Source organism: Crinia signifera, chromosome 5, assembly GCF_055691185.1.
Source record: "Crinia signifera chromosome 5, ASM5569118v1, whole genome shotgun sequence".
Taxonomy (NCBI): domain Eukaryota; kingdom Metazoa; phylum Chordata; class Amphibia; order Anura; family Myobatrachidae; genus Crinia; species Crinia signifera.
The window spans coordinates 331,762,428-331,789,784 of NC_139221.1; the positions used below are offsets into that span (position 1 = coordinate 331,762,428).

Below are 27,357 nucleotides of genomic sequence, written 5' to 3' on the forward strand. Positions count from 1 at the left end.
ATCGCTAGGACACAGACGACAACATCGTCACTGACAGTTAACTCGTCATCGCTAGGAAACAGTCGACACCATCGTCACTGACAGACAACTCGTCATTGCTAGGACACAGGCGACACCATCGTCACTGACAGACAACTCGTCATTGCTAGGACACAGACGACACCATCGTCACTGACAGACAACTCGTCATCTCTAGGACACAGACGACAACATCGTCACTGACAGACAACTCGTCATCGCTAGGACACAGACGGCAACATCGTCACTGACAGACAACTCATCATCGCTAGGACACAGACAACATCGTCACTGACAGACAACTCATCATCGCTAGGAAACAGACAACATCGTCACTGACAGACAACTCGTCATCGCTAGGACACAGACGACAACATCGTCACTGACAGACAACTCGTCATCGCTAGGAAACAGGCGACAACATCGTCACTGACAGACAACTCATCATCGCTAGGACACAGACAACATTGTCACTGACAGACAACTCGTCATTGCTAGGACACAGACGACAACATCGTCACTGACAGACAACTCGTCATCGCTAGGACACAGACGACAACATCGTCACTGACAGACAACTCGTCATCGCTAGGACACAGACGACAACATCGTCACTGACAGACAACTCGTCATTGCTAGGACACAGACGACAACATCGTCATCGCTAGGAAACAGACGACACCATCGTCACTGACAGACAACTCGTCATTGCTAGGACACAGACGACACCATCGTCACTGACAGACAACTCGTCATCTCTAGGACACAGACGACAACATCGTCACTGACAGACAACTCGTCATCGCTAGGAAACAGACGGCAACATCGTCACTGACAGAAAACTCATCATCGCTAGGACACAGACAACATCGTCACTGACAGACAACTCGTCATTGCTAGGACACAGACGGCAACATCGTCACTGACAGACAACTCGTCATCGCTAGGAAACAGACGACACCATCGTCACTGACAGACAACTCATCATCGCTAGGACACAGACGGCAACATCGTCACTGACAGACAACTCGTCATCGCTAGGACACAGACAACATCGTCACTGACAGACAACTCGTCATTGCTAGGACACAGACTACAACATCGTCACTAACAGACAACTCATCATCGCTAGGAAACAGACAACATCGTCACTGACAGACAACTCGTCATCGCTAGGACACAGACGGCAACATCGTCACTGACAGACAACTCATCATCGCTAGGAAACAGACAACATCGTCACTTACAGACAACTCGTCATCGCTAGGACACAGGCGACAACATCGTCACTGACAGACAACTCGTCATCGCTAGGACACAGAGGACATCGTCACTGACAGACAACTCGTCATCGCTAGAACAAAGAGGACAACATCGTCACTGACAGACAACTCGTCATCGCTAGGACACAGACGGCAACATCGTCACTGACAGACAACTCGTCATTGCTAGGACACAGACTACAACATCGTCACTGACAGACAACTCGTCATTGCTAGGACACAGACGACAACATCGTCACTGACAGACAACTCGTCATTGTTAGGACACAGACGACAACATCGTCACTGACAGACAACTCGTCATTGCTAGGACACAGACGACACCATCGTCACTGACAGACAACTCGTCATCGCTAGGACACAGACGGCAACATCGTCACTGACAGACAACTCATCATCGCTAGGAAACAGACAACATCGTCACTGATAGACAACTCGTCATCGCTAGGAAACAGACAACATCGTCACTGACAGACAACTCGTCATTGCTAGGACACAGACTACAACATCGTCACGAACAGACAACTCATCATCGCTAGGAAACAGACAACATCGTCACTGACAGACAACTCGTCATCGCTAGGACACAGACGGCAACATCGTCACTGACAGAAAACTCATTATCGCTAGGAAACAGACAACATCGTCACTGACAGACAACTCGTCATTGCTAGGACACAGACAACATCGTCACTGACAGACAACTCGTCATTGCTAGGACACAGACGACAACATCGTCACTGACAGACAACTCGTCATTGCTAGGACTCAGAGGACATCGTCACTGACAGACAACTCGTCATTGCTAGGACACAGACGACATCGTCACTGACAGACAACTCGTCATCGCTAGGACACAGACTACAACATCGTCACTGCCAGACAACTCGTCATTGCTAGGACACAGACAACATCGTTACTGACAGACAACTCGTCATTGCTAGGACACAGACGACAACATCGTCACTGACAGACAACTCGTCATCGCAAGGACACAGACAACATCGTCACTGACAGACAACTCATCATCGCTAGGAAACAGACGGCAACATCATCACTGACAGACAACTCGTCATCGCTAGGAAACAGACGACAACATCGTCACTGACAGACAATTCATCATCGCTAGGAAACAGACACCATCGTCACTGACAGACAACTCGTCATTGCTAGGACACAGACGGCAACATCGTCACTGACAGACAACTCGTCATCGCTAGGACACAGACAACATCGTCACTGACAGACAACTCATCATCGCTAGGACACAGACGACAACATCGTCACTGACAGACAACTCGTCATCGCTAGGACACAGACGACATCGTCACTGACAGACAACTCGTCATTGCTAGGAAACAGACGACAACATCGTCACTGACAGACAACCCGTCATTGCTAGGACACAGACTACAACATCGTCACTGACAGACAACTCGTCATTGCTAGGACACAGACGGCAACATCGTCACTGACAGACAACTCGTCATCGCTAGGACACAGGCAACATCGTCACTGACAGACAACTCGTCATTGCTAGGACACAGACTACAACATCGTCACTGACAGACAACTCGTCATCGCTAGGACACAGACGGCAACATCGTCACTGACAGACAACTCGTCATTGCTAGGACACAGACGACATCGTCACTGACAGACAACTCGTCATCGCTAGGACACAGAGGACAACATCGTCACTGACAGACAACTCGTCATCGCTAGGACACAGACGGCAACATCGTCACTGACAGACAACTCATCATCGCTAGGACACAGACGACATTGTCACTGACAGACAACTCGTCATCGCTAGGACACAGACGGCAACATCGTCACTGACAGACAACTCGTCATCGCTAGGACACAGACGACAACATCGTCACTGACAGACAACTCGTCATCGCTAGGACACAGACGGCAACATCGTCACTGACAGACAACTCGTCATCGCTAGGACACAGACAACATCGTCACTGACAGACAACTCGTCATTGCTAGGACACAGACGACATCGTCACTGACAGACAACTCGTCATTGCTAGGACACAGAGGACAACATCGTCACTGACAGACAACTCGTCATTGCTAGGACACAGAGGACAACATCGTCACTGACAGACAACTCGTCATCGCTAGGACACAGACGACACCATCGTCACTGACAGACAACTCGTCATTGCTAGGACACAGACGACATCGTCACTGACAGACAACTCGTCATCGCTAGGACACAGACTACAACATCGTCACTGACAGACAACTCGTCATCGCTAGGACACAGAGGACAACACAGTCAATGACAGACAACTCGTCATCGCTAGGAAACAGAGGACAACATCGTCACTGACAGACAACTCGTCTGCAACACAGCCAGGATTATCTATATCACTTACGGATGGAACTGGAGATACAATATACTGGTCTACTGTATATCTGCTGATCATTATAGTACTTCCCACTCCTTATAGTGCTACGGAGACCACTGTACCCCAACACGTCATTACTACCACTGTACCCCTACACGTCATTATTACCACTGTACCCCAACACGTCATTACTACCACTGTACCCCAACACGTCATTATTACCACTATACCCCTACACGTAATTATTACCACTGTACCCCAACACGTCATTATTACCACTGTACCCCTACACGTCATTCCTACCACTGTACCCCTACACGTCATTATTACCACTGTACCCCTACACGTCATTATTACCACTGTACCCCTACACGTCATTATTACCACTGTACCCCTACACGTCATTATTACCACTGTACCCCTACACGTCATTATTACCACTGTACCCCAACACATCATTACTACCACTGTACCCCTACACGTCATTATTACCACTGTACCCCTACACTTCATTATTACCACTATAACCCAACACGTCATTATTACCACTGTACCCTACACATCATTTTTACCACTGTACCCCAACACGTCATTATTACCACTATACCCCAACACGTCATTACTACCACTGTACCCCTACACGTCTTTATTACCACTGTACCCCTACACGTCATTATTACACTGTACCCCTACACGTCATTATTACCACTATACCCCAACACGTCATTACTACCACTGTACCCTACACGTCATTACTACCACTGTACCCCAACACGTCATTACTACCACTGTACCCCTACACGTCATTACTACCACTGTACCCCTACACGTCATTATTACCACTGTACCCCTACACGTCATTATTACCACTGTACCCCTACACGTCATTATTACCACTGTACCCCAACACATAATTACTACCACTGTACCCCTACACGTCATTATTACCACTGTACCCCTACACGTCATTATTACCACTGTACCCCTACACTTCATTATTACCACTATAACCCAACACGTCATTATTACCACTGTACCCTACACGTCATTATTACCACTGTACCCTACACGTCATTATTACCACTGTACCCCTACACGTCATTTATTACCACTGTACCTCAACACGTCATTATTACCACTGTACCCCTACACGTCATTATTACCACTGTACCCCTACACGTCATTATTACCACTATACACCAACACGTCATTACTACCACTGTACCCCTACATGTCATTATTACTACTGTACCCCTACACGTCATTATTACCACTGTACCCCAACACGTCATTATTACCACTATACCCCAACACGTTATTACTACCACTGTACCCCTACACGTCGTTATTACCACTATACCCCTACACGTCATTATTACCACTGTACCCCAACACGTCATTATTACCACTATACCCCAACACGTCATTACTACCACTGTACCCCTACACGTCATTACTACCACTGTACCCCAACACGTCATTACTACCACTGTACCCCTACACGTCATTATTACCACTGTACCCCTACACGTCATTATTACCACTGTACCCCAACACGTCATTACTACCACTATATCCCAACACGTCATTACTACCACTGTACCCCTACACGTCATTACTACCACTGTACCCCAACACGTCATTACTACCACTGTACCCGTCCACGTCATTATAAACACTGTACCCCTACACGTCATTATTACCACTGTATCCCTACACGTCATTACTACCACTGTACCCCAACACGTCATTACTACCACTGTACCCGTCCACGTCATTATAAACACTGTACCCCTACACGTCATTATTACCACTGTACCCCTACACGTCTGTATTACCACTGTACCCCAACACGTCATTATTACCACTGTACCCCTCCACGTCATTATTACCACTGTACCCCTACACGTCATTATTACCACTGTACTCCTACACGTCATTATTACCACTATACCGTACACGTCATTATTACCACTATACCCCTACACGTCCTTATTACCACTGTACCCCTCCACGTCATTATTACCACTGTACCCCTCCACCTCATTATTACCACTGTACCCCAACACATCATTATTACCACTGTACCCCTACACGTCATTATTACCACTGTACCCCTACACGTCATTATTACCACTGTACCCTACACATCATTATTACCACTGTACCCCTACACGTCATTATTACCACTATACCGTACACGTCATTATTACCACTGTACCCCTACACGTCATTATTACCACTATACCCCAACACGTCATTACTACCACTATATCCCAACACGTCATTACTACCACTGTACCCCTACACGTCATTACTACCACTGTACCCCAACACGTCATTACTACCACTGTACCCGTCCACGTCATTATAAACACTGTACCCCTACACGTCATTATTACCACTGTACCCCTACACGTCATTACTACCACTGTACCCCAACACGTCTTTACTACCACTGTACCCGTCCACGTCATTATAAACACTGTACCCCTACACGTCATTATTACCACTGTACCCCTACACGTCTGTATATGTACCCAACACGTCATTATTACCACTGTACCCCTCCACGTCATTATTACCACTGTACCCCTACACGTCATTATTACCACTGTACCCCTACACGTCATTATTACCACTATACCGTACACGTCTTTATTACCACTATACCCCTACACGTCCTTATTACCACTGTACCCCTCCACGTCATTATTACCACTGTACCCCTCCACGTCATTATTACCACTGTACCCCAACACGTCATTATTACCACTGTACCCCTACACGTCATTATTACCACTGTACCCCTACACGTCATTATTACCACTGTACCCCTAACGTCATTATTACCACTGTACCCTACACATCATTATTACCACTGTATCCCTACACGTCATTATTACCACTATACCGTACACGTCATTATTACCACTGTACCCCTACACGTCATTATTACCACTATACCCCAACACGTCATTACTACCACTGTACCCCTACACGTCATTATTACCACTGTACCCCTACATGTCATTATTACCACTATACCCTACAAGTCATTATTACCAATATACCCCTACACTCATTATTACCACTGTACCCCTACACGTCATTATTACCACTATACCCCAATGCGTCATTACTACCACTGTACCCCTACACGTCATTATTACCACTGTACCCTACACGTCATTATTACCACTGTACCCCTACACGTCATTATTACCACTATACCCTACAAGTCATTATTACCATATACCCCTACACGTCATTATTACCACTGTACCCCTACACGTCATTATTACCACTGTACCCCTACACGTCATTATTACCACTATACCCCAACACGTCATTACTACCACTGTACCCCTACACATCATTATTACCACTGTACCCCTACACGTCATTATTACCACTGTACCCCTACACGTCATTATTACCACTATACCCTACAAGTCATTATTACCAATATACCCCTACACGTCATTATTACCACTGTACCCCTACACGTCATTATTACCACTATACCCCTACACGTCATTATTACCACTGTACCCCTACACGTCATTATTACCACTGTACCCCTACACGTCATTATTACCACTGTACCCCAACACGTCATTATTACCACTATACCCCTACACGTCATTATTACCACTGTACCCCTACACGTCATTATTACCACTGTACCCCTACACGTCATTATTACCACTGTACCCCAACACCTCATTATTACCACTGTACCCCTACACGTCATTACTACCACTGTACCCCTACACGTCATTATTACCACTGTACCCCTACACATCATTATTACCACTGTACCCCTCCACGTCATTATTACCACTGTACCCCTACACGTCATTATTACCACTGTAGCCCTACACGTCATTATTACCACTGTACCCCTACACGTCATTATTACCACTGTACCTCAACACGTCATTATTACCACTGTACCCCTACACGTCATTATTACCACTGTACCCCTACACGTTATTATTACCACTGTACCCCAACACGTCATTATTACCACTGTACCCCTACACGTCATTATTACCACTGTACCCCAACACGTCATTATTACCACTGTACCCCTACACGTCATTATTACCACTGTACCCCAACACGTCATTATTACCACTGTACCCCAACACGTCATTATTACCACTGTACCCCTACACGTCATTATTACCACTGTACCCCTACACGTCATTATTGCCACTGTACCCCAACACATCATTATTACCACTGTACCCCAACACGTCATTATTTCCACTGTACCCCTCCACGTCATTATTACCACTGTACCCCTACACGTCATTATTACCACTATACCGTACACGTCATTATTACCACTATACCCCTTAATGTCATTATTACCACTGTACCCCTACACGTCATTATTACCACTGTACCCCTACACGTCATTATTACCACTGTACCCCAACACATCATTATTACCACTGTACCCCAACACGTCATTATTACCACTATACCCCTACACGTAATTATTACCACTGTACCCCAACACGTCATTATTACCACTATACCCCTACACGTCATTATTACCACTGTACCCCTACACGTCATTATTACCACTGTACCCCAACACGTCATTATTACCACTATACCCCTACACGTAATTATTACCACTGTACCCCAACACGTCATTATTACCACTGTACCCCTACACGTCATTCCTACCACTGTACCCCTACACGTCATTATTACCACTGTACCCCTACACGTCATTATTACCACTGTACCCCTCCACGTCATTATTACCACTGTACCCCTACACGTCATTATTACCACTATACCGTACACGTCATTATTACCAATATACCCCTACACGTCATTATTATCACTGTACCCCTACACGTCATTATTACCACTATACCCCTACACGTCATTATTACCACTTTACCCCTACACGTCATTATTACCACTGTACCCCTACACGTCATTATTACCACTGTACCCCAACACGTCATTATTACCACTATACCCCTACACGTCATTATTACCACTGTACCCCTACACGTCATTATTACCACTGTACCCCAACACGTCATTATTACCACTGTACCCCTACACGTCATTACTACCACTGTACCCCTACACGTCATTATTACCACTGTACCCCTACACATCATTATTACCACTGTACCCCTCCACGTCATTATTACCACTGTACCCCTACACGTCATTATTACCACTGTAGCCCTACACGTCATTATTACCACTGTACCCCTACACGTCATTATTACCACTGTACCTCAACACGTCATTATTACCACTGTACCCCTACACGTCATTATTACCACTGTACCCCTACACGTTATTATTACCACTGTACCCCTACACGTCATTATTACCACTGTACCCCAACACGTCATTATTACCACTGTACCCCTACACGTCATTATTACCACTGTACCCCAACACGTCATTATTACCACTGTACCCCTACACGTCATTATTGCCAATGTACCCCAACACATCATTATTACCACTGTACCCCAACACGTCATTATTACCACTGTACCCCTCCACGTCATTATTACCACTGTACCCCTACACGTCATTATTACCACTATACCGTACACGTCATTATTACCACTATACCGTACACGTCATTATTACCACTGTACCCCTACACGTCATTATTACCACTATACCGTACACGTCATTATTACCACTTTACCCCTACATGTCATTATTACCACTATACCCCTACACGTCATTATTACCACTATACCCCTCCACGTCATTACTACCACTGTACCCCTACACGTCATTACTACCACTATACCCCTACACGTCATTATTACCACTATACCACTCCACGTCATTACTACCACTGTACCCCTACACGTCATTACTACCACTGTACCCCTACACGTCATTATTACCACTATACCCCTACACGTCATTATTACCACTGTACCCCTACACGTCATTATTACCACTGTACCCCTACACGTCATTACTACCACTGTACCCCTACACCTCATTATTACCACTATATCCATTGGAATCAGGGCCAGTCAGGAAATTATGCTAGAATGTGTGGCCAGGCTAGGGGTGGGAGGGGGGGGGGGGGCGGAGTTTGTTCCATCAAATCTCCACCACAGATGGCAAAGCTAGAAACCATCACTGTGGTGAATTGGCCATCCCTACATCATGTCTCATGTGCGGTCTTTGGATTGGACAATGATGTAGTTCTGGCCAGGAACATTATAAAGAAGACAGACAATATCTATTACTAGCGAAGCCCTGAATGTCTTACATTAGTTGTGGTTGGTGATATTTTGCAGCACTATGTTATATTGTAGCCACCTCTACTCTTCCACCACATCAGGGCCGCCAAGAGAGAGGGGGGGGTGTACTAATTACCCGGGACCAGGCTTGCTGGAGGGGCCCGGTGGGGGCCCTGCTCCGACCCCATCCCCTTCCCCCCACAGATACATGTGCTATGCTGACAGCAGGCTCAGCATGAGCGTCTCACTGACAGAGTGTGAGCTCATGCTGAGCCTGCTGTCAGCACAGCACAATACTGTAGGTATGATCTGCTCTGTTTTCACCCACCTAAACGTTTTTGCGGCGCGGCCTAATCGTGTGAGGTGACCACGCCTCCTGCAATTAGGCCACGCTCCCAAAATTTTACCGGGGCCCAGCATACCTCTCGGCTGTATCTTGTCAATCATGCTGCGGCTTGGCACAGCATGTGAGTATGCAGTACGTTCTGTACATTGGTGAATCAGGCCCAAAGATGCAGACTGGAATTGCACATAGTGATAGCTAGATGTGGACATGTCATGGTCTAGACAAAATTGCATTGACAAGAACCTTCTCCGGTGGAATAGCTGGTGGTGAATCTTAGCACACCTCAGTCAGTGGCAGACCATCATCCATTGCATTAGGATAATAAGAAGTTCCCTAGCCCAGTGCAATAGGCACCTACTGGTCCATGCTGGCTATCTTGCCTCTAGATACCTCATCCCTAGACTGTGAAAACCCTGGCAGAACCACATACAGACAATACCCAGCAATGGTTTCACCTCTTTTATCTTATCCAGGAAGTAGTCAATGAAGTCTCTGGGTGACCCAGGCTCTAGTGTCTTCTTGTGTTGCTCAATGTATTTTCTGGCGAATATTTTTAGGTCCGAGATTTCTTTGAAGATTTTCTGCTTCAGAATTGGTACATCCATGAGAATCGGGAACGTGTTCACAAACTGCAAACTCAAAAGACACAAATGCATGAACATAGTGAGGGAAACATTTGTCAGTGTTTGTGCATGTGAAGGGGTCTGATGACATATAAGGGCCATGTGAAGGGGTCTGATGTCATATAAGGGCCATGTGAAGGTGTTTGATGACCTATAAGGGCCATGTGGAGTTGTTTGATGACCTATTAGGGCCATGTGGAGGTGTTTGATGACCTATAAGGGCCATGTGGAGGTGTTTGATGACCTATTAGGGACATGTGGAGGTGTTTGATGACCTATTAGGGCCATGTGGAGGTGTTTGATGACCTATTAGGGCCATGTGGAGGTGTTTGATGACCTATAAGGGCCATGTGGAGGTGTTTGATGATCTATTAGGGCAATGTGAAGGGGTCTGATGAGATATAAGGGGCATGTGAAGGGGTCTGATGACATATAAGGGCCATTTGAAGGGGTCTGATGACATATAAGGGCCATTTGAAGGGGTTTGATGACATAAGGGGCATGTGAAGGGGTTTGATGACATATAAGGGGCATGTGAAGGGGTCTGATGACATATAAGGGCCATGTGAAGGGGTCCGATGACATATAAGGGCCATGCGAAGGGGTCTGATTACATATTAGGGCCAAATGAAGGAGTCTGATGACATAAGGGCCATGTGAAGGGGTCTGATGACATAAGGGGCATGTGAAGGGGTCTGATGACATAAGGGGCATGTGAAGGGGTCTGATGACATATAAGGGCCATGTGAAGGGGTCTGATGACATTTAAGGGGCATGTGAAGGGGTCTGATGACATAAGGGGCATGTGAAGGGGTCTGATGACATATAAGGGCCATGTGAAGGGGTCTGATGACCTATAAGGGCCATGTGAAGGGGTCTGATGACATATAAGGGGCATGTGAAGGGGTCTGATGACATATTAGGGCCATTTGAAGGGGTCTGATGACATATAAGGGCCATTTGAAGGGGTTTGATGACATAAGGGAGATGTAAATGGGTCTGATGACATTTAAGGGGTATGCGAAGGGGTCTGATGACATATAAGGGGCATGTGAAGGGGTCTGATGACATAAGGGCATGTTAAGGGGTCTGATGACATAAGGGCATGTGAAGGGGTCTGATGACATAAGGGCCATGTGAAGGGGTCTGATGACATATAAGGGCCATGTGAAGGGGTCTGATGACATATAAGGGGCATGTGAAGGGGGTCTGATGACATATAAGGGGCATGTGAAGGAGCCTGATGACATATAAGGGGCATGTGAAGGGGTTTGATGACATATAAGGGGCATGTGAAGGGGTCTGATGACATATAAGGGGCATGTGAAGGGGTCTGATGACATTTAAGGGGCATGTGAAGGGGTTTGATGACATATAAGGGGCATGTGAAGGGGTCTGATGACATATAAGGGCCATGTGAAGGGGTCCGATGACATATAAGGGCCATGCGAAGGGGTCTGATTACATATTAGGGCCAAATGAAGGAGTCTGATGACATTAGGGCCATGTCAAGGGGTCTGATGACATAAGGGGCATGTGAAGGGGTCTGATGACATAAGGGCATGTGAAGGGTCTGATGACATATAAGGGCCATGTGAAGGGGTCTGATGACATATAAGGGGACATGTGAAGGGGTCTGATGACATTTAAGGGGCATGTGAAGGGGTCTGATGACATAAGGGGCATGTGAAGGGGTCTAATGACATATAAGGGCCATGTGAAGGGGTCTGATGACATATAAGGGGCATGTGAAGGGGTCTGATGACATATAAGGGGCATGTGAAGGGGTCTGATGACATAAGGGGCATGTTAAGGGGTCTGATGACATAAGGGCATGTGAAGGGGTCTGATGACATAAGGGCCATGTGAAGGGGTCTGATGACATATAAGGGCCATGTGAAGGGGTCTGATGACATATAAGGGCCATGTGAAGGGGTCTGATGACATATAAGGGCCATGTGAAGGGGGTCTGATGACATATAAGGGGCATGTGAAGGAGTCTGATGACATATAAGGGGCATGTGCAGGGGTCTGATGACATATAAGGGGCATGTGAAGGGGTCTGATGACATATAAGGGGCATGTGAAGGGGTCTGATGACATAAGGGCATGTGAAGGGGTCTGATGACATAAGAGACATGTGAAGGGGTCTGATGACATATAAGGGGCATGTGAAGGGGTCTGATGACATATAAGGGGCATGTGAAGGGGGTCTGATGACATATAAGGGGCATGTGAAGGAGCCTGATGACATATAAGGGGCATGTGAAGGGGTCTGATGACATATAAGGGGCCATGTGAAGGGGTCTGATGACATATAAGGGCCACGTGAAGGGGTCTGATGACATATAAGGGACATGTGAAGGGGTCTGATGACATATAAGGGCCATTTGAAGGGGTCTGATGACATAAGGGCATGTGAAGGGGTCTGATGACATATAAGGGGCATGTGAAGGGGTCTGATGACATATAAGGGGCATGTGAAGGGGGTCTGATGACATATAAGGGGCATGTGAAGGAGCCTGATGACATATAAGGGCATGTGAAGGGGTCTGATGACATATAAGGGCCATGTGAAGGGGTCTGATGACATATAAGGGCCATGGGAAGGGGTCTGATGACATAAATGGGCCATGTGAAGGGGTCTGATGACATATAAGGGACATGTGGAGGTGTTTGATGACCTATAAGGGCCATGTGTAGGGTTCTTGTGACATATAAGGGGCATGTGAAGGGGTCTGATGACATATAAGGGGCATGTGACGTATAAGGGGCACGTGGTGGGTTCTGATGATATAAGGGGCATGTGAAGGAGTCTGATGACATATAAAGGGGCATGTGAAGGGGTCTGATGACATATAAGGGGCACGTGGTGGGTTCTGATGATATAAGGGGCATGTGAAGGGGTCTGAACCATGTGAAGGGGAAGATAGAACATAATAAATAAGTAATCAGTAACAGAAACGTTCCCTGCAGACAGTATTCGGTGCCGTACCTCATGTAGGGGGTGGTGAATAGTCATTATAAACTTCCTTACAGTTATAATGAGTTCATGTAACTTTGGATCGTTGTAATCAAAGTGCTCCCCCAGCAGCGCGTAGCTGGTGACGTTTCCTACAGCGGAGGCCAGCAGCTTTATAGGGTTGAAGGACTTTCCTAGAAAAGAGATATTTCCCATTAACATTGTCTCCTTCCATTCATCTTACATTACAGACATCAGAAAGCGCCTCATATCAGTCATACAGTCCCAACATTAGGTGTAATATTGCAGGGCTGGCGAACACATGGTCAAACATTGGCAAGGCCATATGTAAGGTTCCAGGTTCCCATGGATAATACACATTTAGCTCCAGGTGCATAACTATAATTTTGTGGGCCCCATAGCAGAATTTTGAAAGGACCACCCCCCCCCCCCCCCCCCCCACACACACACACACAGGAAGGTGAAGAAAAAAGTGAGGGGGTTGAGAGACAAAGAAAAAGAGTGTTTCTGGGGGAAAAGAGAGAGAAATAGAACAATAAGGCGTGAGAGAGAAAAGGCTCATGGAAAAAGAGTGATTGAGAGAAAGAGAAGCGAGAGATAAAGGGTGTCAGAGAGAGAGAGAGAGAGAGAGGGAGGACCAAGAGAGAGGGGTTGAGGGGTGCGAGCGTTATTGAGAGCAAGAATGGCAGGGAGGTAAAGAGGGAGAAAGAGGGAGAAAGAGGGGAGCAACGGAGAGAGTGTCTAGGAGAGTAAGAGGGAGAGACAAGGAGAGAGTGTCTAGGAGAGTAAGGAGGGAGAGACAAGGAGAGAGTGTCTAGGAGAGTAAGAGGGAGAGACAAGGGGAGAGTGTCTAGGAGAGTAAGAGGGAGAGACAAGGAGAGAGTGTCTAGGAGAGTAAGAGGGAGAGACAAGGAGAGAGTGTCTAGGAGAGTAAGAGGGAGAGACAAGGAGAGAGTGTCTAGGAGTGTAAGAGGGAGAGACAAGGAGAGAGTGTCTAGGAGAGTAAGAGGGAGAGACAAGGAGAGAGTGTATAGGAGAGTAAGAGGGAGAGACAAGGAGAGAGTGTCTAGGAGAGTAAGAGGGAGAGACAAGGAGAGAGTGTCTAGGAGAGTAAGAGGGAGAGACAAGGAGAGAGTGTCTAGGAGTGTAAGAGGGAGAGACAAGGAGAGAGTGTCTAGGAGAGTAAGAGGGAGAGACAAGGAGAGAGTGTCTAGGAGAGTAAGAGGGAGAGACAAGGAGAGAGTGTCTAGGAGAGTAAGAGGGAGAGACAAGGAGAGAGTGTCTAGGAGAGTAAGAGGGAGAGACAAGGGGAGAGTGTCTAGGAGAGTAAGAGGGAGAGACAAGGAGAGAGTGTCTAGGAGAGTAAGAGGGAGAGACAAGGAGAGAGTGTCTAGGAGAGTAAGAGGGAGAGACAAGGAGAGAGTGTCTAGGAGAGTAAGAGGGAGAGACAAGGAGAGAGTGTCTAGGAGTGTAAGAGGGAGAGACAAGGAGAGAGTAAGAGGGAGAGTAAGAGGGAGAGACAAGGAGAGAGTGTCTAGGAGAGTAAGAGGGAGAGACAAGGAGAGAGTGTCTAGGAGAGTAAGAGGGAGAGACAAGGAGAGAGTGTCTAGGAGAGTAAGAGGGAGAGACAAGGAGAGAGTGTCTAGAAGAGTAAGAGGGAGAGACAAGGAGAGAGTGTCTAGGAGAGTAAGAGGGAGAGAAATAAAGAGAGAGGATGTTAGTGAGTGAGAGAGAGAAAAAGAATATCAGGGTGAACAAAGGGGAGAGCCAGGGAAAGAGAGGGTGTCAGGAAGAGAGAGAGAGTGTCTGACAGAGGGAGAGAGACAGTGTCTGATAGAGCGTCAGAGAGAGATTCATGATGTAGATAGAAGGGTAGAGCAAGCTTGAGAGTCACTGCCTTATTACAGTGCAAGACGTGGTGGGGGGTCAGGCGGACATCAGACGGACAATGGGGACGGGGACAAGTATGGACAGATAGTGCACCATATGGGGCATAAATGGGGAGATGGATGGACGGGCAGAGAGCACCATATGGGGGCATAGACAGTAAAACATTTTTGGGCAAAGATGAAATGATTGATGGAGGGGTGGGTAGAGACAAGGAGATGGATGGACAGGGGTCATACTGACAGATGACAGATAGGGGGCACAGATGGATGGACAGAGCATCATAGAGTGGCACAGACTGACAGACGCAAGGCGTGGGGAATAGAGGGATGGATGGCCAGAGCACCATTTGGGGCAAAAACTGACAGATGGACGGACGGTCAGACAAGGGGCATAAAAAGACCACCATAGTGTGTAAAGACAAACAGATGGACATTGGGGCAGCATAGATGGACAGAAAGATGAAAGGACCAGGGGAAGGGTGGTTCTAGGGCAGGAAGAAGGGAGGGTCTATGGATTGGGAGCAGCATAGATGGACAGTATGTGTGTGTGTGTGTGGGGGGGGGGGGGCGCAAAGATGGACAGATAGTCGGGGGTCATACGCAGCCCATTTACCATCACCTTCCTTCAGGGCTGCCATCAGAAATGATGGGGCCCGGGACTGTCAAAAAAGGCAGGGCCCCTGTGTGTGTGTGTGTGTATATGTATGTATATATATATATAGAAAGACAGTTGGGTTCTCAGGTTGGCACTCTGGTTAAAGATAAAACTGTTCCGGTGCCAGGCACATTATGTGGTTAATAGAAAGCACTTACCCCCTCGCAGAAAGGATTAGAGCCGGCACACGGTAGTAGGTGAAGAAAAAAAGGGTTTATTGCAATTACATCACTGCACAAAGAGACAGCTGCCGACCTGACAGCCGTTTCAACTGCATGTGAGCAGTTTTCATCAGAGACCTCTGATGAAAACTGCTCACATGCAGTTGAAACGGCTGTCAGGTCGGCAGCTGTCTCTTTGTGCAATGATGTAATTGCAATAAACCCTTTTTTTCTTCACCTACTACCGTGTGCCGGCTCTAATCCTTTCTGCGAGGGGGTAAGTGCTTTCTATATATAGAAAGATAGTTGTGGTCCGGCACTCCAACCAATAGTACAATAGACCTCGGTGCCTTCTGGGTCAGGGATGTAGAAATAATGAGGCAGGCAGCGGCACTCGTAGGAAAATTTTCAAACTGTATTCAAAAACGTGACCAAACCAACGTTTCGGGGACTAGCCCCTTTGTCAAGGTGTAGGTAGAACAATGTGCAAACAATACAAACCAACTTAAATAGGTGAAAAGGAACGGTCTTACCGAGTCACGGAGCCCTGAGACGCCGGGAGCAGTCAGCCGGAAGTACGTCAGACAGGAAGTGACGTTATCAGTGACGTATGTGTATTAGCTGGCTGGGAGGGAGCTGAAGCGCAAGTTGAAACGCAAGCTTCCCCAGTTGCTATAGTGAGCATGCATACTGGCGCTTATCCCGGTAGTCGCTGGGTCTCCGTTCATCGGGGACTGTAAACTGCAATACAATGCAAAATTAGTGATCTGTACATTATATACAGCGTGTCAATAGGTTAACAAAGCATAACATAATATTCAGTATTCAAACAAAACGTAATGCTGTGGATTCATTAGTGTAAATATGTAGGTAGCTCTTTGTGTGTGTGTGTGTGTGTCTCTGAGCTCAATGGGTGTCAATTGAAAAAAGGAAGAATAAGTGTTACTCAGCTGTATAAAACTACAAGTATAAAAAGACCATGTATCTACGTCAGCGTCTGTGTGATCCCTATATTTAGGGGATGGTCCCTCCTGGTCTTGGTGTACATACGTGTGTCACCTTTCTGTTACCATACGGTATATTCATTATGTGTCGGCATGCTAGCAGAGATTAATTACATATCAAGCGTGTGGTATTCTATTAAATATCTGCGGGTGCATATTTCTCATCCATGACGTATATATGTTGTAATGTTACATATATGTTCACTCTGTAAACGTCTCATGTACATATTATTCACGCAAGAAGAAATACAAAGGATAGAGAGAGAGATTAAGGAGAAGAAAAAGCAAACAACGATTGGCCTATATTAGGCTCTTTGGCCTCCATTTAGGCTATTCTCCTTCAGAGGTCAAGTCTATGTTATTTTTAATGTAATTTTTAATGTTATTTTTAATCAATGTCTTATCTGTCTCATTGATTGGTACCGTCAAAATCACGGGGTCATTATGCTGTGTCGACAATTAGGTGACACTGGGAATTTAATTTGACCTTTTTCACAATGGTATATCATTTGCATCAGAAGAATAATGAAAGGGATAGGAAGATGAGACGGAGGAGAAACTAAAGCACACTCGCGATCGGCCTATAAGGCCTCTTAGATGGAGTCACATACATATCATCAACATTAGAAGAATAATAAAAGGATAGAAAGATAAGCTGGAGAGGAAACAAAAGCACACCGCGATCGGCCTATTGGGCCTGGGAGTCATAATATCCTTGATGTTCCTCCCACGTGTGTGGCAAATCAAAGGAGTCTTCTCTTTCAGAGATGGCAGGTTGGCATCAGTTTTTATAATAGGCCACAGTGCCCTTGCCGCCCTAGGTAGAACAAAGCTGGATGTACTGTATCTGGAGACGAATGGTAAAGCGGTCTTAGATTTTATTATCTCTGTTGGAGAGCGTGTTTTGGGAGCCAATAAGGTGTCTCTCTCAGGGCGGCAAGGGCACTGTGGCCTATTATAAAAACTGATGCCAACCTGCCATCTCTGAAAGAGAAGACTCCTTTGATTTGCCACACACGTGGGAGGAACATCAAGGATATTATAGTTCATAATGACATTACGGGGTTTGCAAAAAATCCTGATAATCCCACTGGACATTTTCTGAAGAAACCCAATGGGTGTTACAAATGTATAGGGTGCACGACATGTCAACACATGTTAACAGGCCCTACATTTGTGCATCCCAGAGATGGCAGGACGTTTCCGATCAGGCATGTGCTGACATGCACCTCAACACACGTGATATACTGTATGTAATCCAGTGTCCGTGTAACCTCCTATATGTAGGAAAGACTGTGAGAACGTTGAGGACAAGAATGGCACTACACTTGTCAGCGATAAGTAAGGCATTGGCAGGCAAAGAAAATGAACAGCCTGTTGCCAAACATTTTGCAGCCAAGTCACACAAGCTATCAGACCTGAAACACACAGTTGTTGACCACATCCCTGAGACCCTTAGAAGAGGAGACAGAGATGGCAACCTTCTAAAGAGAGAGGCAAGGTGGATACACCAGTTGAACAGCATCAAACCATCAGGCCTGAATGACAAATTACCTCTTAGCGTCTTCCTATAGAACCCTCTGAACAAACAACTGTCTCCATAAGATAGTATCCACTAAGCTCCAAGACAAGAGCCATTGGCCAACATTGAACATTCACTGATGGACTATTACACAAGGAGTCGATGCCACATCATGATGGACGTGGATCACTATTACAGTTTAATGTTATACATGAGAAGTCTTAACAGGCTTAATAGTGTGCTATAGTTCCCTCTCCCTCTTATCTTTCTATCCTTTTATTATTCTTCCATTGTGATTAACATGTAACAATTTTCAGCCTATACAGGCCTATTTCGGTGAGCTTTAGCTTCTTCTCCATCTCCTCTTTCTATCCTTACAATTTTCTTCCAGTGTATTGCCAACTATGACTCCCAGGCCCAATAGGCCGATCGCGGTGTGCTTTTGTTTCCTCTCCAGCTTATCTTTCTATCCTTTTATTATTCTTCTAATGTTGATGATATGTATGTGACTCCATCTAAGAGGCCTTATAGGCCGATCGCGAGTGTGCTTTAGTTTCTCCTCCGTCTCATCTTCCTATCCCTTTCATTATTCTTCTGATGCAAATGATATACCATTGTGAAAAAGGTCAAATTAAATTCCCAGTGTCACCTAATTGTTGACACAGCATAATGACCCCGTGATTTTGACGGTACCAATCAATGAGACAGATAGGACATTGATTAAAAATAACATTAAAAATAACATTAAAAATAACATTAAAAATAACATTAAAAATAACATTAAAAATTACATTAAAAATAACATAGACTTGACCTCTGAAGGAGAATAGCCTAAATGGAGGCCAAAGAGCCTAATATAGGCCAATCGTTGTTTGCTTTTTCTTCTCCTTAATCTCTCTCTCTATCCTTTGTATTTCTTCTTGCGTGAATAATATGTACATGAGACGTTTACAGAGTGAACATATATGTAACATTACAACATATATACATCATGGATGAGAAATATGCACCCGCAGATATTTAATAGAATACCACACGCTTGATATGTAATTAATCTCTGCTAGCATGCCGACACATAATGAATATACCGTATGGTAACAGAAAGGTGACACACGTATGTACACCAAGACCAGGTGGGACCATCCCCTAAATATAGGGATCACACAGACGCTGACGTAGATACATGGTCTTTTTATACTTGTAGTTTTATACAGCTGAGTAACACTTATTCTTCCTTTTTTCAATTGACACCCATTGAGCTCAGAGACACACACACACACAAAGAGCTACCTACATATTTACACTAATGAATCCACAGCATTACGTTTTGTTTGAATACTGAATATTATGTTATGCTTTGTTAACCTATTGACACGCTGTATATAATGTACAGATCACTAATTTTGCATTGTATTGCAGTTTACAGTCCCCGATGAACGGAGACCCAGCGACTACCGGGATAAGCGCCAGTATGCATGCTCACTATAGCAACTGGGGAAGCTTGCGTTTCAACTTGCGCTTCAGCTCCCTCCCAGCCAGCTAATACACATACGTCACTGATAACGTCACTTCCTGTCTGACGTACTTCCGGCTGACTGCTCCCGGCGTCTCAGGGCTCCGTGACTCGGTAAGACCGTTCCTTTTCACCTATTTAAGTTGGTTTGTATTGTTTGCACATTGTTCTACCTACACCTTGACAAAGGGGCTAGTCCCCGAAACGTTGGTTTGGTCATGTTTTTGAATACAGTTTGAAAATTTTCCTACGAGTGCCGCTGCTTGCCTCATTATTTCTATATATATATATATATATATATATATATAAAAAAACACTTACCCCCCCGTAGAAGGATGAAGACCAGCACTCACTCCCACGCCACCCGCCCCTCCCACCTGACGGGGCTCAGATGATGTCAGACCTAATCAGTAAGGTCATAGTTCTTTCATTATCATATGTTTTGGCGCAATTGTTGTACTATTTAAACTGGGGCTGCTGAGTGCTCTGTTCCCCTGATGACAACTGGCTGATGCCCAGTTGAAACGGCTGTCGGGACAGCCCGTGTTGCTATCACCTGTACTCATGTAATAAACACGTTTTTTTTCTTCACCTTTACCTGCGTCCGAGTGCTGGTCTTCATCCTTCTACGGGGGGGTAAGTGTTTTTTGCATTTCTATTTATGACCTGGCACCGACGAAAGCTGCAGCATTGGAGTGCCGTCCTGTTACCCAGCTATCTATATATATATATATATATATATATATATATATATATAACTGCAGAACAAAGGAGGTGGCACTCACGGGTTTGAAAAACGGCAAACGTATTAAAAATACATCACAAAAAAAGTGTCACAAAGGTGTCCGACGTTTCGATACTCTCGACCCCTTTTTCAAGGTGGAAAAAAGGGGCCGAGAGCCTCGAAACATCGGACACCTTTGTGACATTTTTTTTTTTTTTATGTATTTTTAATACGTTTGCCGTTTTTCAAACCCGTGAGTGCCACCTCCTTTGTTCAGCAGTTATCTATTTAATTTGTGGAAGGCACCACGGTCCATTTGGACATCAGCCAGAGAGCCGACCGACTCGCCGTATATATATATATATATATATCTCAACAGTAGTGTCTTCAGCGCCCTATAAATGTAATGTCTTATTAAAAGCAATTATATATCGATACCCGACGCCGGCCGCACCAATTGGGAGTCCAAAAAAAATCTTTAAGACCACAAAACTGTCTAATTCAGGACTAGCACAAGTATTAATATTCGAGATTATAAAAAAAATCCCTGATGAAGTCTCTGAGGGAGACAAAACGCGTCGGGTATTGATAGAGAGAGAGAGAGAGAGAGAGAGAAGGGAATATGTGGAAATGGAAGAGGGAGGGTGAGAGAGAATGAATAGGGGGAATTGGAGAGTGTGTGACAGAGGGGCCCATTTATCAAACCATATTTGCGGCTAAATCCCCGAAAACACCCGTTTTCGGGATTTAGCCGCAAATATTAAGTATCTCCTAAATGTATCAAAAGGGGACCGCAGCAGGGTTTCTATGGGTTTCATAGGTTTCTATGGGGGATGCGAAGCTGCCCGATGTATCAACATCGGGCAGCCCGGCATCGTACCCCTGGGCTATCGCCATTCTGGGATGGCGATAGCCCATTGTAGCCTATGGCTGCGGGATCGCACTGCGAGTGGGGCAGTGCGGTCACAGGGGTCGGCGGGGGTCAGCGCATAACCGCGCATGCGCAGACCCCCCCGGCTTCCGGGTTAGGGCTTCGCAGGGACGGGCTCCTATCCTGCGCCCTTCTAATGATACATCCCGGCGGTGTAACTCAACAACGTCTGAAAGTGTTCAATTTGCACCCTGATACAGTTTGTGAGATTTAATAGGATGAGAGACTCAGAATGTGAGAGATTTGGGAAGAAATCTCCAGTGTTTTTAAAGCGGCAATCATTCACACTGCAAAAATCACACTGGTTTTGCAGTGTAAGCGATTAAAAAAATCTGGAGATTTCTTACCAAATCTCTCACTTTGGGCGGGATGTATTAATATACATCGCCGCCCTTCGCCTGGCAGCCGCTGCGATGCCTGTGATGTGGTCTGCGGGGGTCTCCGTCACCTCCCGGCGGCTGTCAGTGTCCCCCTGCGTCTCCTCCTCCCCCCTGCAGCCGGATGTCCTCTCGGCTGTGACACCTGCTGGGGAAGGAGGAGATCAGGAGGGGGTGGGGGGTGCGCGGACGTCGGGCGGCGATAGAAGCCCATAGGCTTCTATAGGGTATCGCCACCCTCTGGGTGATACCCTGCCATGCGAAAACTGGGCGGACGGGTGATGGTAAATAGGAAAATGCGGTAAAACACCCATTTTACTGCATTTTCCTTTTAGTACATCCCGCTCTTTCTGAATCTCTCATTATTATTATTATTATTATTATTATTATCTCCTATAAAATCTTAGCCAGTATCTCCGGTTCTAGGTGGCCTAGAGACTCGAGACAGGTACCATATGAAAAAGGAGACTTAGCTTTCAGGCAAGAATAGTTATCATAAACTGATAGTTTATGTACAGATGTGGCTTGTCCCATCTTTGCAGGGCTGGCGTTTCTAATGCCAGCCCCGCCACTGGCAATGGAGCCTGCCTCCGGTCCCCACCGCCTCCCCCCGCAGTTGCCCGCCATCGCTGCAGGTACCCCTCGCCGCCCCGAGCGCCCCCTAACCCTGACTGTCTCCCTGAAGTGAAGACGGGCAGGGACACGCAGCGTCCCCGCGGAGAGACTGGGACGCACGTGCGTGTGAGACGCACGCACCTCCAATTTCAGTGTAGCCCCTGTCTGCCGGTGCTCGCCAGCGGGGAGGGTCTGGCGAGCCCCGGCCAAGGATGGCAGGGGCTACATCTGTAACACCAGCAAGGAAAGCAACCCTCCAATTGTCTGCCCGCTGGAGTGCGGGGAGGTGACTGTGAGCAATCCTGGCTCAGGTGGGTCAGTTCCTGCCAGATGCGGTTAGGGGACCAAAGCTGCGGGTTGATGATTGCAATGCCTGTGCAAGCATCTGTCTAACTAGCGTAATGAGACGCACCTTCAGCATTCCCCTTATACAGGTAAAACCTATACCATTGCTTGCTCCATAGATATGGGCTTACACAAAGTCCTGGTTACACTCGGTAGCCATTTTGTTAACCCGTTCACTGCTCTAATTTGGCCTGTTAATACTGGATGTCATTCATACTGTTACGTAATTCTGTGTTTTAGTGTAGCGTAATGAGGCGCACGTTCCGCAGTGCCCTTACACAAGTGTAATCTATGCCATCGATAGCTCCATAGATGTGGGCTCCCATGAAGCCCTGGTTTAATCCCAGCCATTTTGGTAACCCATCTGGCCTGCTACAGTACGTACTTCAACCATATTGTCTACTTGCTCTCTTATACCCATAACCAGTGACAAATTGCGTAATGAGATGCACATCGTACACCATGCAGCGTGATATACCTCATACATCCAGTCTCAGTACACCGTGCAGCGTGATATACCTCATACATCCAGCCTCAGTACACCGTGCAGCGTGATATACCTCATACATCCAGCCTCAGTACACCATGCAGTGTGATATACAGTACCTCATACATCCAGCCTCAGTACACCATGCAGCGTGATATACCTCATACATCCAGTCTCAGTACACCGTGCAGCGTGATATACCTCATACATCCAGCCTCAGTACACCGTGCAGCGTGATATACCTCATACATCCAGCCTCAGTACACCATGCAGCGTGATATACCTCATACATCCAGCCTCAGTACACCGTGCAGCGTGAGATACCTCATACATCCAGCCTCAGTACACCATGCAGCGTGATATACCTCATACATCCAGCCTCAGTACACCATGCAGCGTGATATACCTCATACATCCAGCCTCAGTACACCATGCAGCGTGATATACCTCATACATCCAGCCTCAGTACACCCTGCAGCGCGATATACCTCATACATCCAGCCTCAGTACACCATGCAGCGTGATATACTGTACCTCATACACCCAGCCTCAGTACACCCTGCAGCGCGATATACCTCATACATCCAGCCTCAGTACACAATGCAGCGCGATATACCTCATACATCCAGCCTCAGTACACCATGCCGCGTGAGATACCTCATACATCCAGCCTCAGTACACCATGCAGCATGATATACCTCATACATCCAGCCTCAGTACACCGTGCAGCGTGAGATACCTCATACATCCAGCCTCAGTACACCATGCAGCGTGATATACCTCATACATCCAGCCTCAGTACACCATGCAGTGTGATATACCTCATACATCCAGCCTCAGTACACCATGCAGCGTGATATACCTCATACATCCAGCCTCAGTACACCGTGCAGCGTGATATACCTCCTACATCCAGCCTCAGTAGACCACGCAGCGTGATATACCTCATACATCCAGCCTCAGTACACCATGCAGTGTGATATACCTCATACATCCAGCCTCAGCACACCATGCAGCATTATATACCTCATACATCCAGCCTCAGTACGCCATGCAGCGTGATATACCTCATACCTCCAGCCTCAGTACACCATGCAGCGTGATATACCTCATACATCCAGCATCAGTACACCATGCAGCAATATATACCTCATACATCCAGCCTCAGTACACCATGCAGCATTATATACCTCATACATCCAGCCTCAGTACACCATGCAGCATTATATACCTCATACATCCAGCCTCAGTACACCAGGCAGCATGATATACCTCATACATCCAGCCTCAGTACACCAGGCAGCATGATATACCTCATACATCCAGCCTCAGTACACCGTGCAGCGTGATATACCTCATACATCCAGCCTCAGTACACCATGCAGCGTGATATACCTCATACATCCAGCCTCAGTACACCAAGCAGCGTGATATACCTCATACATCCAGCCTCAGTACACCGTGCAGTGTGATATACCTCATACATCCAGCCTCAGTACACCGTGCAGTGTGATATACTTCATACATCCAGCCTCAGTACACCATGCAGCGTGATTTACCTCATACATCCAGCCTCAGTACACCATGCAGCGTGATATACCTCATATACCCAGCCTCAGTACACCGTGCAGCGTGATATATCTCATACATCCAACCTCAGTACACCCTGCAGTGTGATATACCTCATACATCCAACCCTCAGTACACCGTGCAGCGTAATATACCTCATACATCCAGCCTCAGTACACCATGCAGCGTGATATATCTCATACATCCAGCCTCAGTACACCGTGCAGCGTGATATACCTCATACATCCAGCCTCAGTACACCATGCAGCGTGAGATACCTCATACATCCAGCCTCAGTACACCGTGCAGCGTGATATACCTCATACATCCGGCCTCAGTACACCGTGCAGCGTGATATAACTCATACATCCAGCCTCAGTACACCGTGCAGCGTGATATACCTCATACATCCAGCCTCAGTACACCATGCAGCGTGATATACCTCATACATCCAGCCTCAGTACACCGTGCAGCGTGATATACCTCATACATCCAGCCTCAGTACACCATGCAGCATGATATACCTCATACATCCAGCCTCAGTACACCATGCAGCGTTATATACCTCATACATCCAGCCTCAGTACACCGTGCAGCGTGTTATACCTCATATATCCAGCCTCAGTACACCATGCAGCGTGATATACCTCATACACCCAGCCTCAGTACACCGTGCAGCGTGATATACCTCATACATCCAGCCTCAGTACACCATGCAGCGTGATATACCTCATACATCCAGCCTCAGTACACCATGCAGCATGATATACCTCATACATCCAGCCTCAGTACAGCATGCAGCGTGATATACCTCATACATCCGGCCTCAGTACACCGTGCAGCGTGATATACCTCATACATCCAGCCTCAGTACAGCATGCAGCGTGATATACCTCATACATCCAGCCTCAGTACACCGTGCAGCGTGATATACCTCATACATCCATCCTCAGTACACCGTGCAGCGTGATATACCTCATACATCCAGCCTCAGTACACCATGCAGCGTGATATACCTCATACATCCAGCCTCAGTACACCATGCAGCGTGATATACCTCATACATCCAGCCTCAGTACACCATGCAGCGTGATATACCTCATACATCCAGCCTCAGTACACCATGCAGCGTGATATACCTCATACATCCAACCTCAGTACACCATGCAGCGTGATATACCTCATACATCCAGCCTCAGTACACCGTGCAGCGTGATATACCTCATACATCCAGCCTCAGTACACCATGCAGCGTGATATACCTCATACATCCAGCCTCAGTACACCGTGCAGTGTGATATACCTCATACATCCAGCCTCAGTACACCATGCAGCGTGATATACCTCATACATCCAGCCTCAGTACACTATGCAGCGTGATATACCTCATACATCCAGCCTCTGTACACCATGCAGCGTGATATACTGTACCTCATACATCCAGCCTCAGTACACTGTGCATAACAGGAAGCATGTAGAACTGGCTGCAAGTCCATTTGTAAGTTCTTGTAGTGTCCAAACATAGGGTTCAGTGTAGTCAGTGGCGTAGCTACAGGGGTCGCAGCGGTCGCACCTGCGACCGGGCCCCTGAGCCGGGGGGGGGGGGCGATGGCAGCAGGTCCCCCCCTGGATGGGCCGCGGACCACAAGACTGCACAGTTTAGCAGCCGCGGCCGCA

The 27,357-nt window shown here is 46.7% G+C and overlaps 1 protein-coding gene across 1 annotated transcript in view; it reads right to left on the reverse strand.

Annotated features, from left to right (window-relative positions):
* Nucleotides 1–27,357, reverse strand: part of LOC146005646 (cytochrome P450 2B4-like) — a 93,781-nt gene that overhangs the window by 53,844 nt on the left and 12,580 nt on the right. Inside the window, exons 5-6 of the mRNA XM_083145037.1 lie at nt 13,901–14,061; nt 10,738–10,911 (exon numbers count right to left, since the gene is read on the reverse strand). Of these exons, the coding sequence (XP_083001163.1) occupies nt 10,738–10,911; nt 13,901–14,061 (335 nt within the window). The remainder of the gene's footprint in view (nt 1–10,737; nt 10,912–13,900; nt 14,062–27,357) is intronic.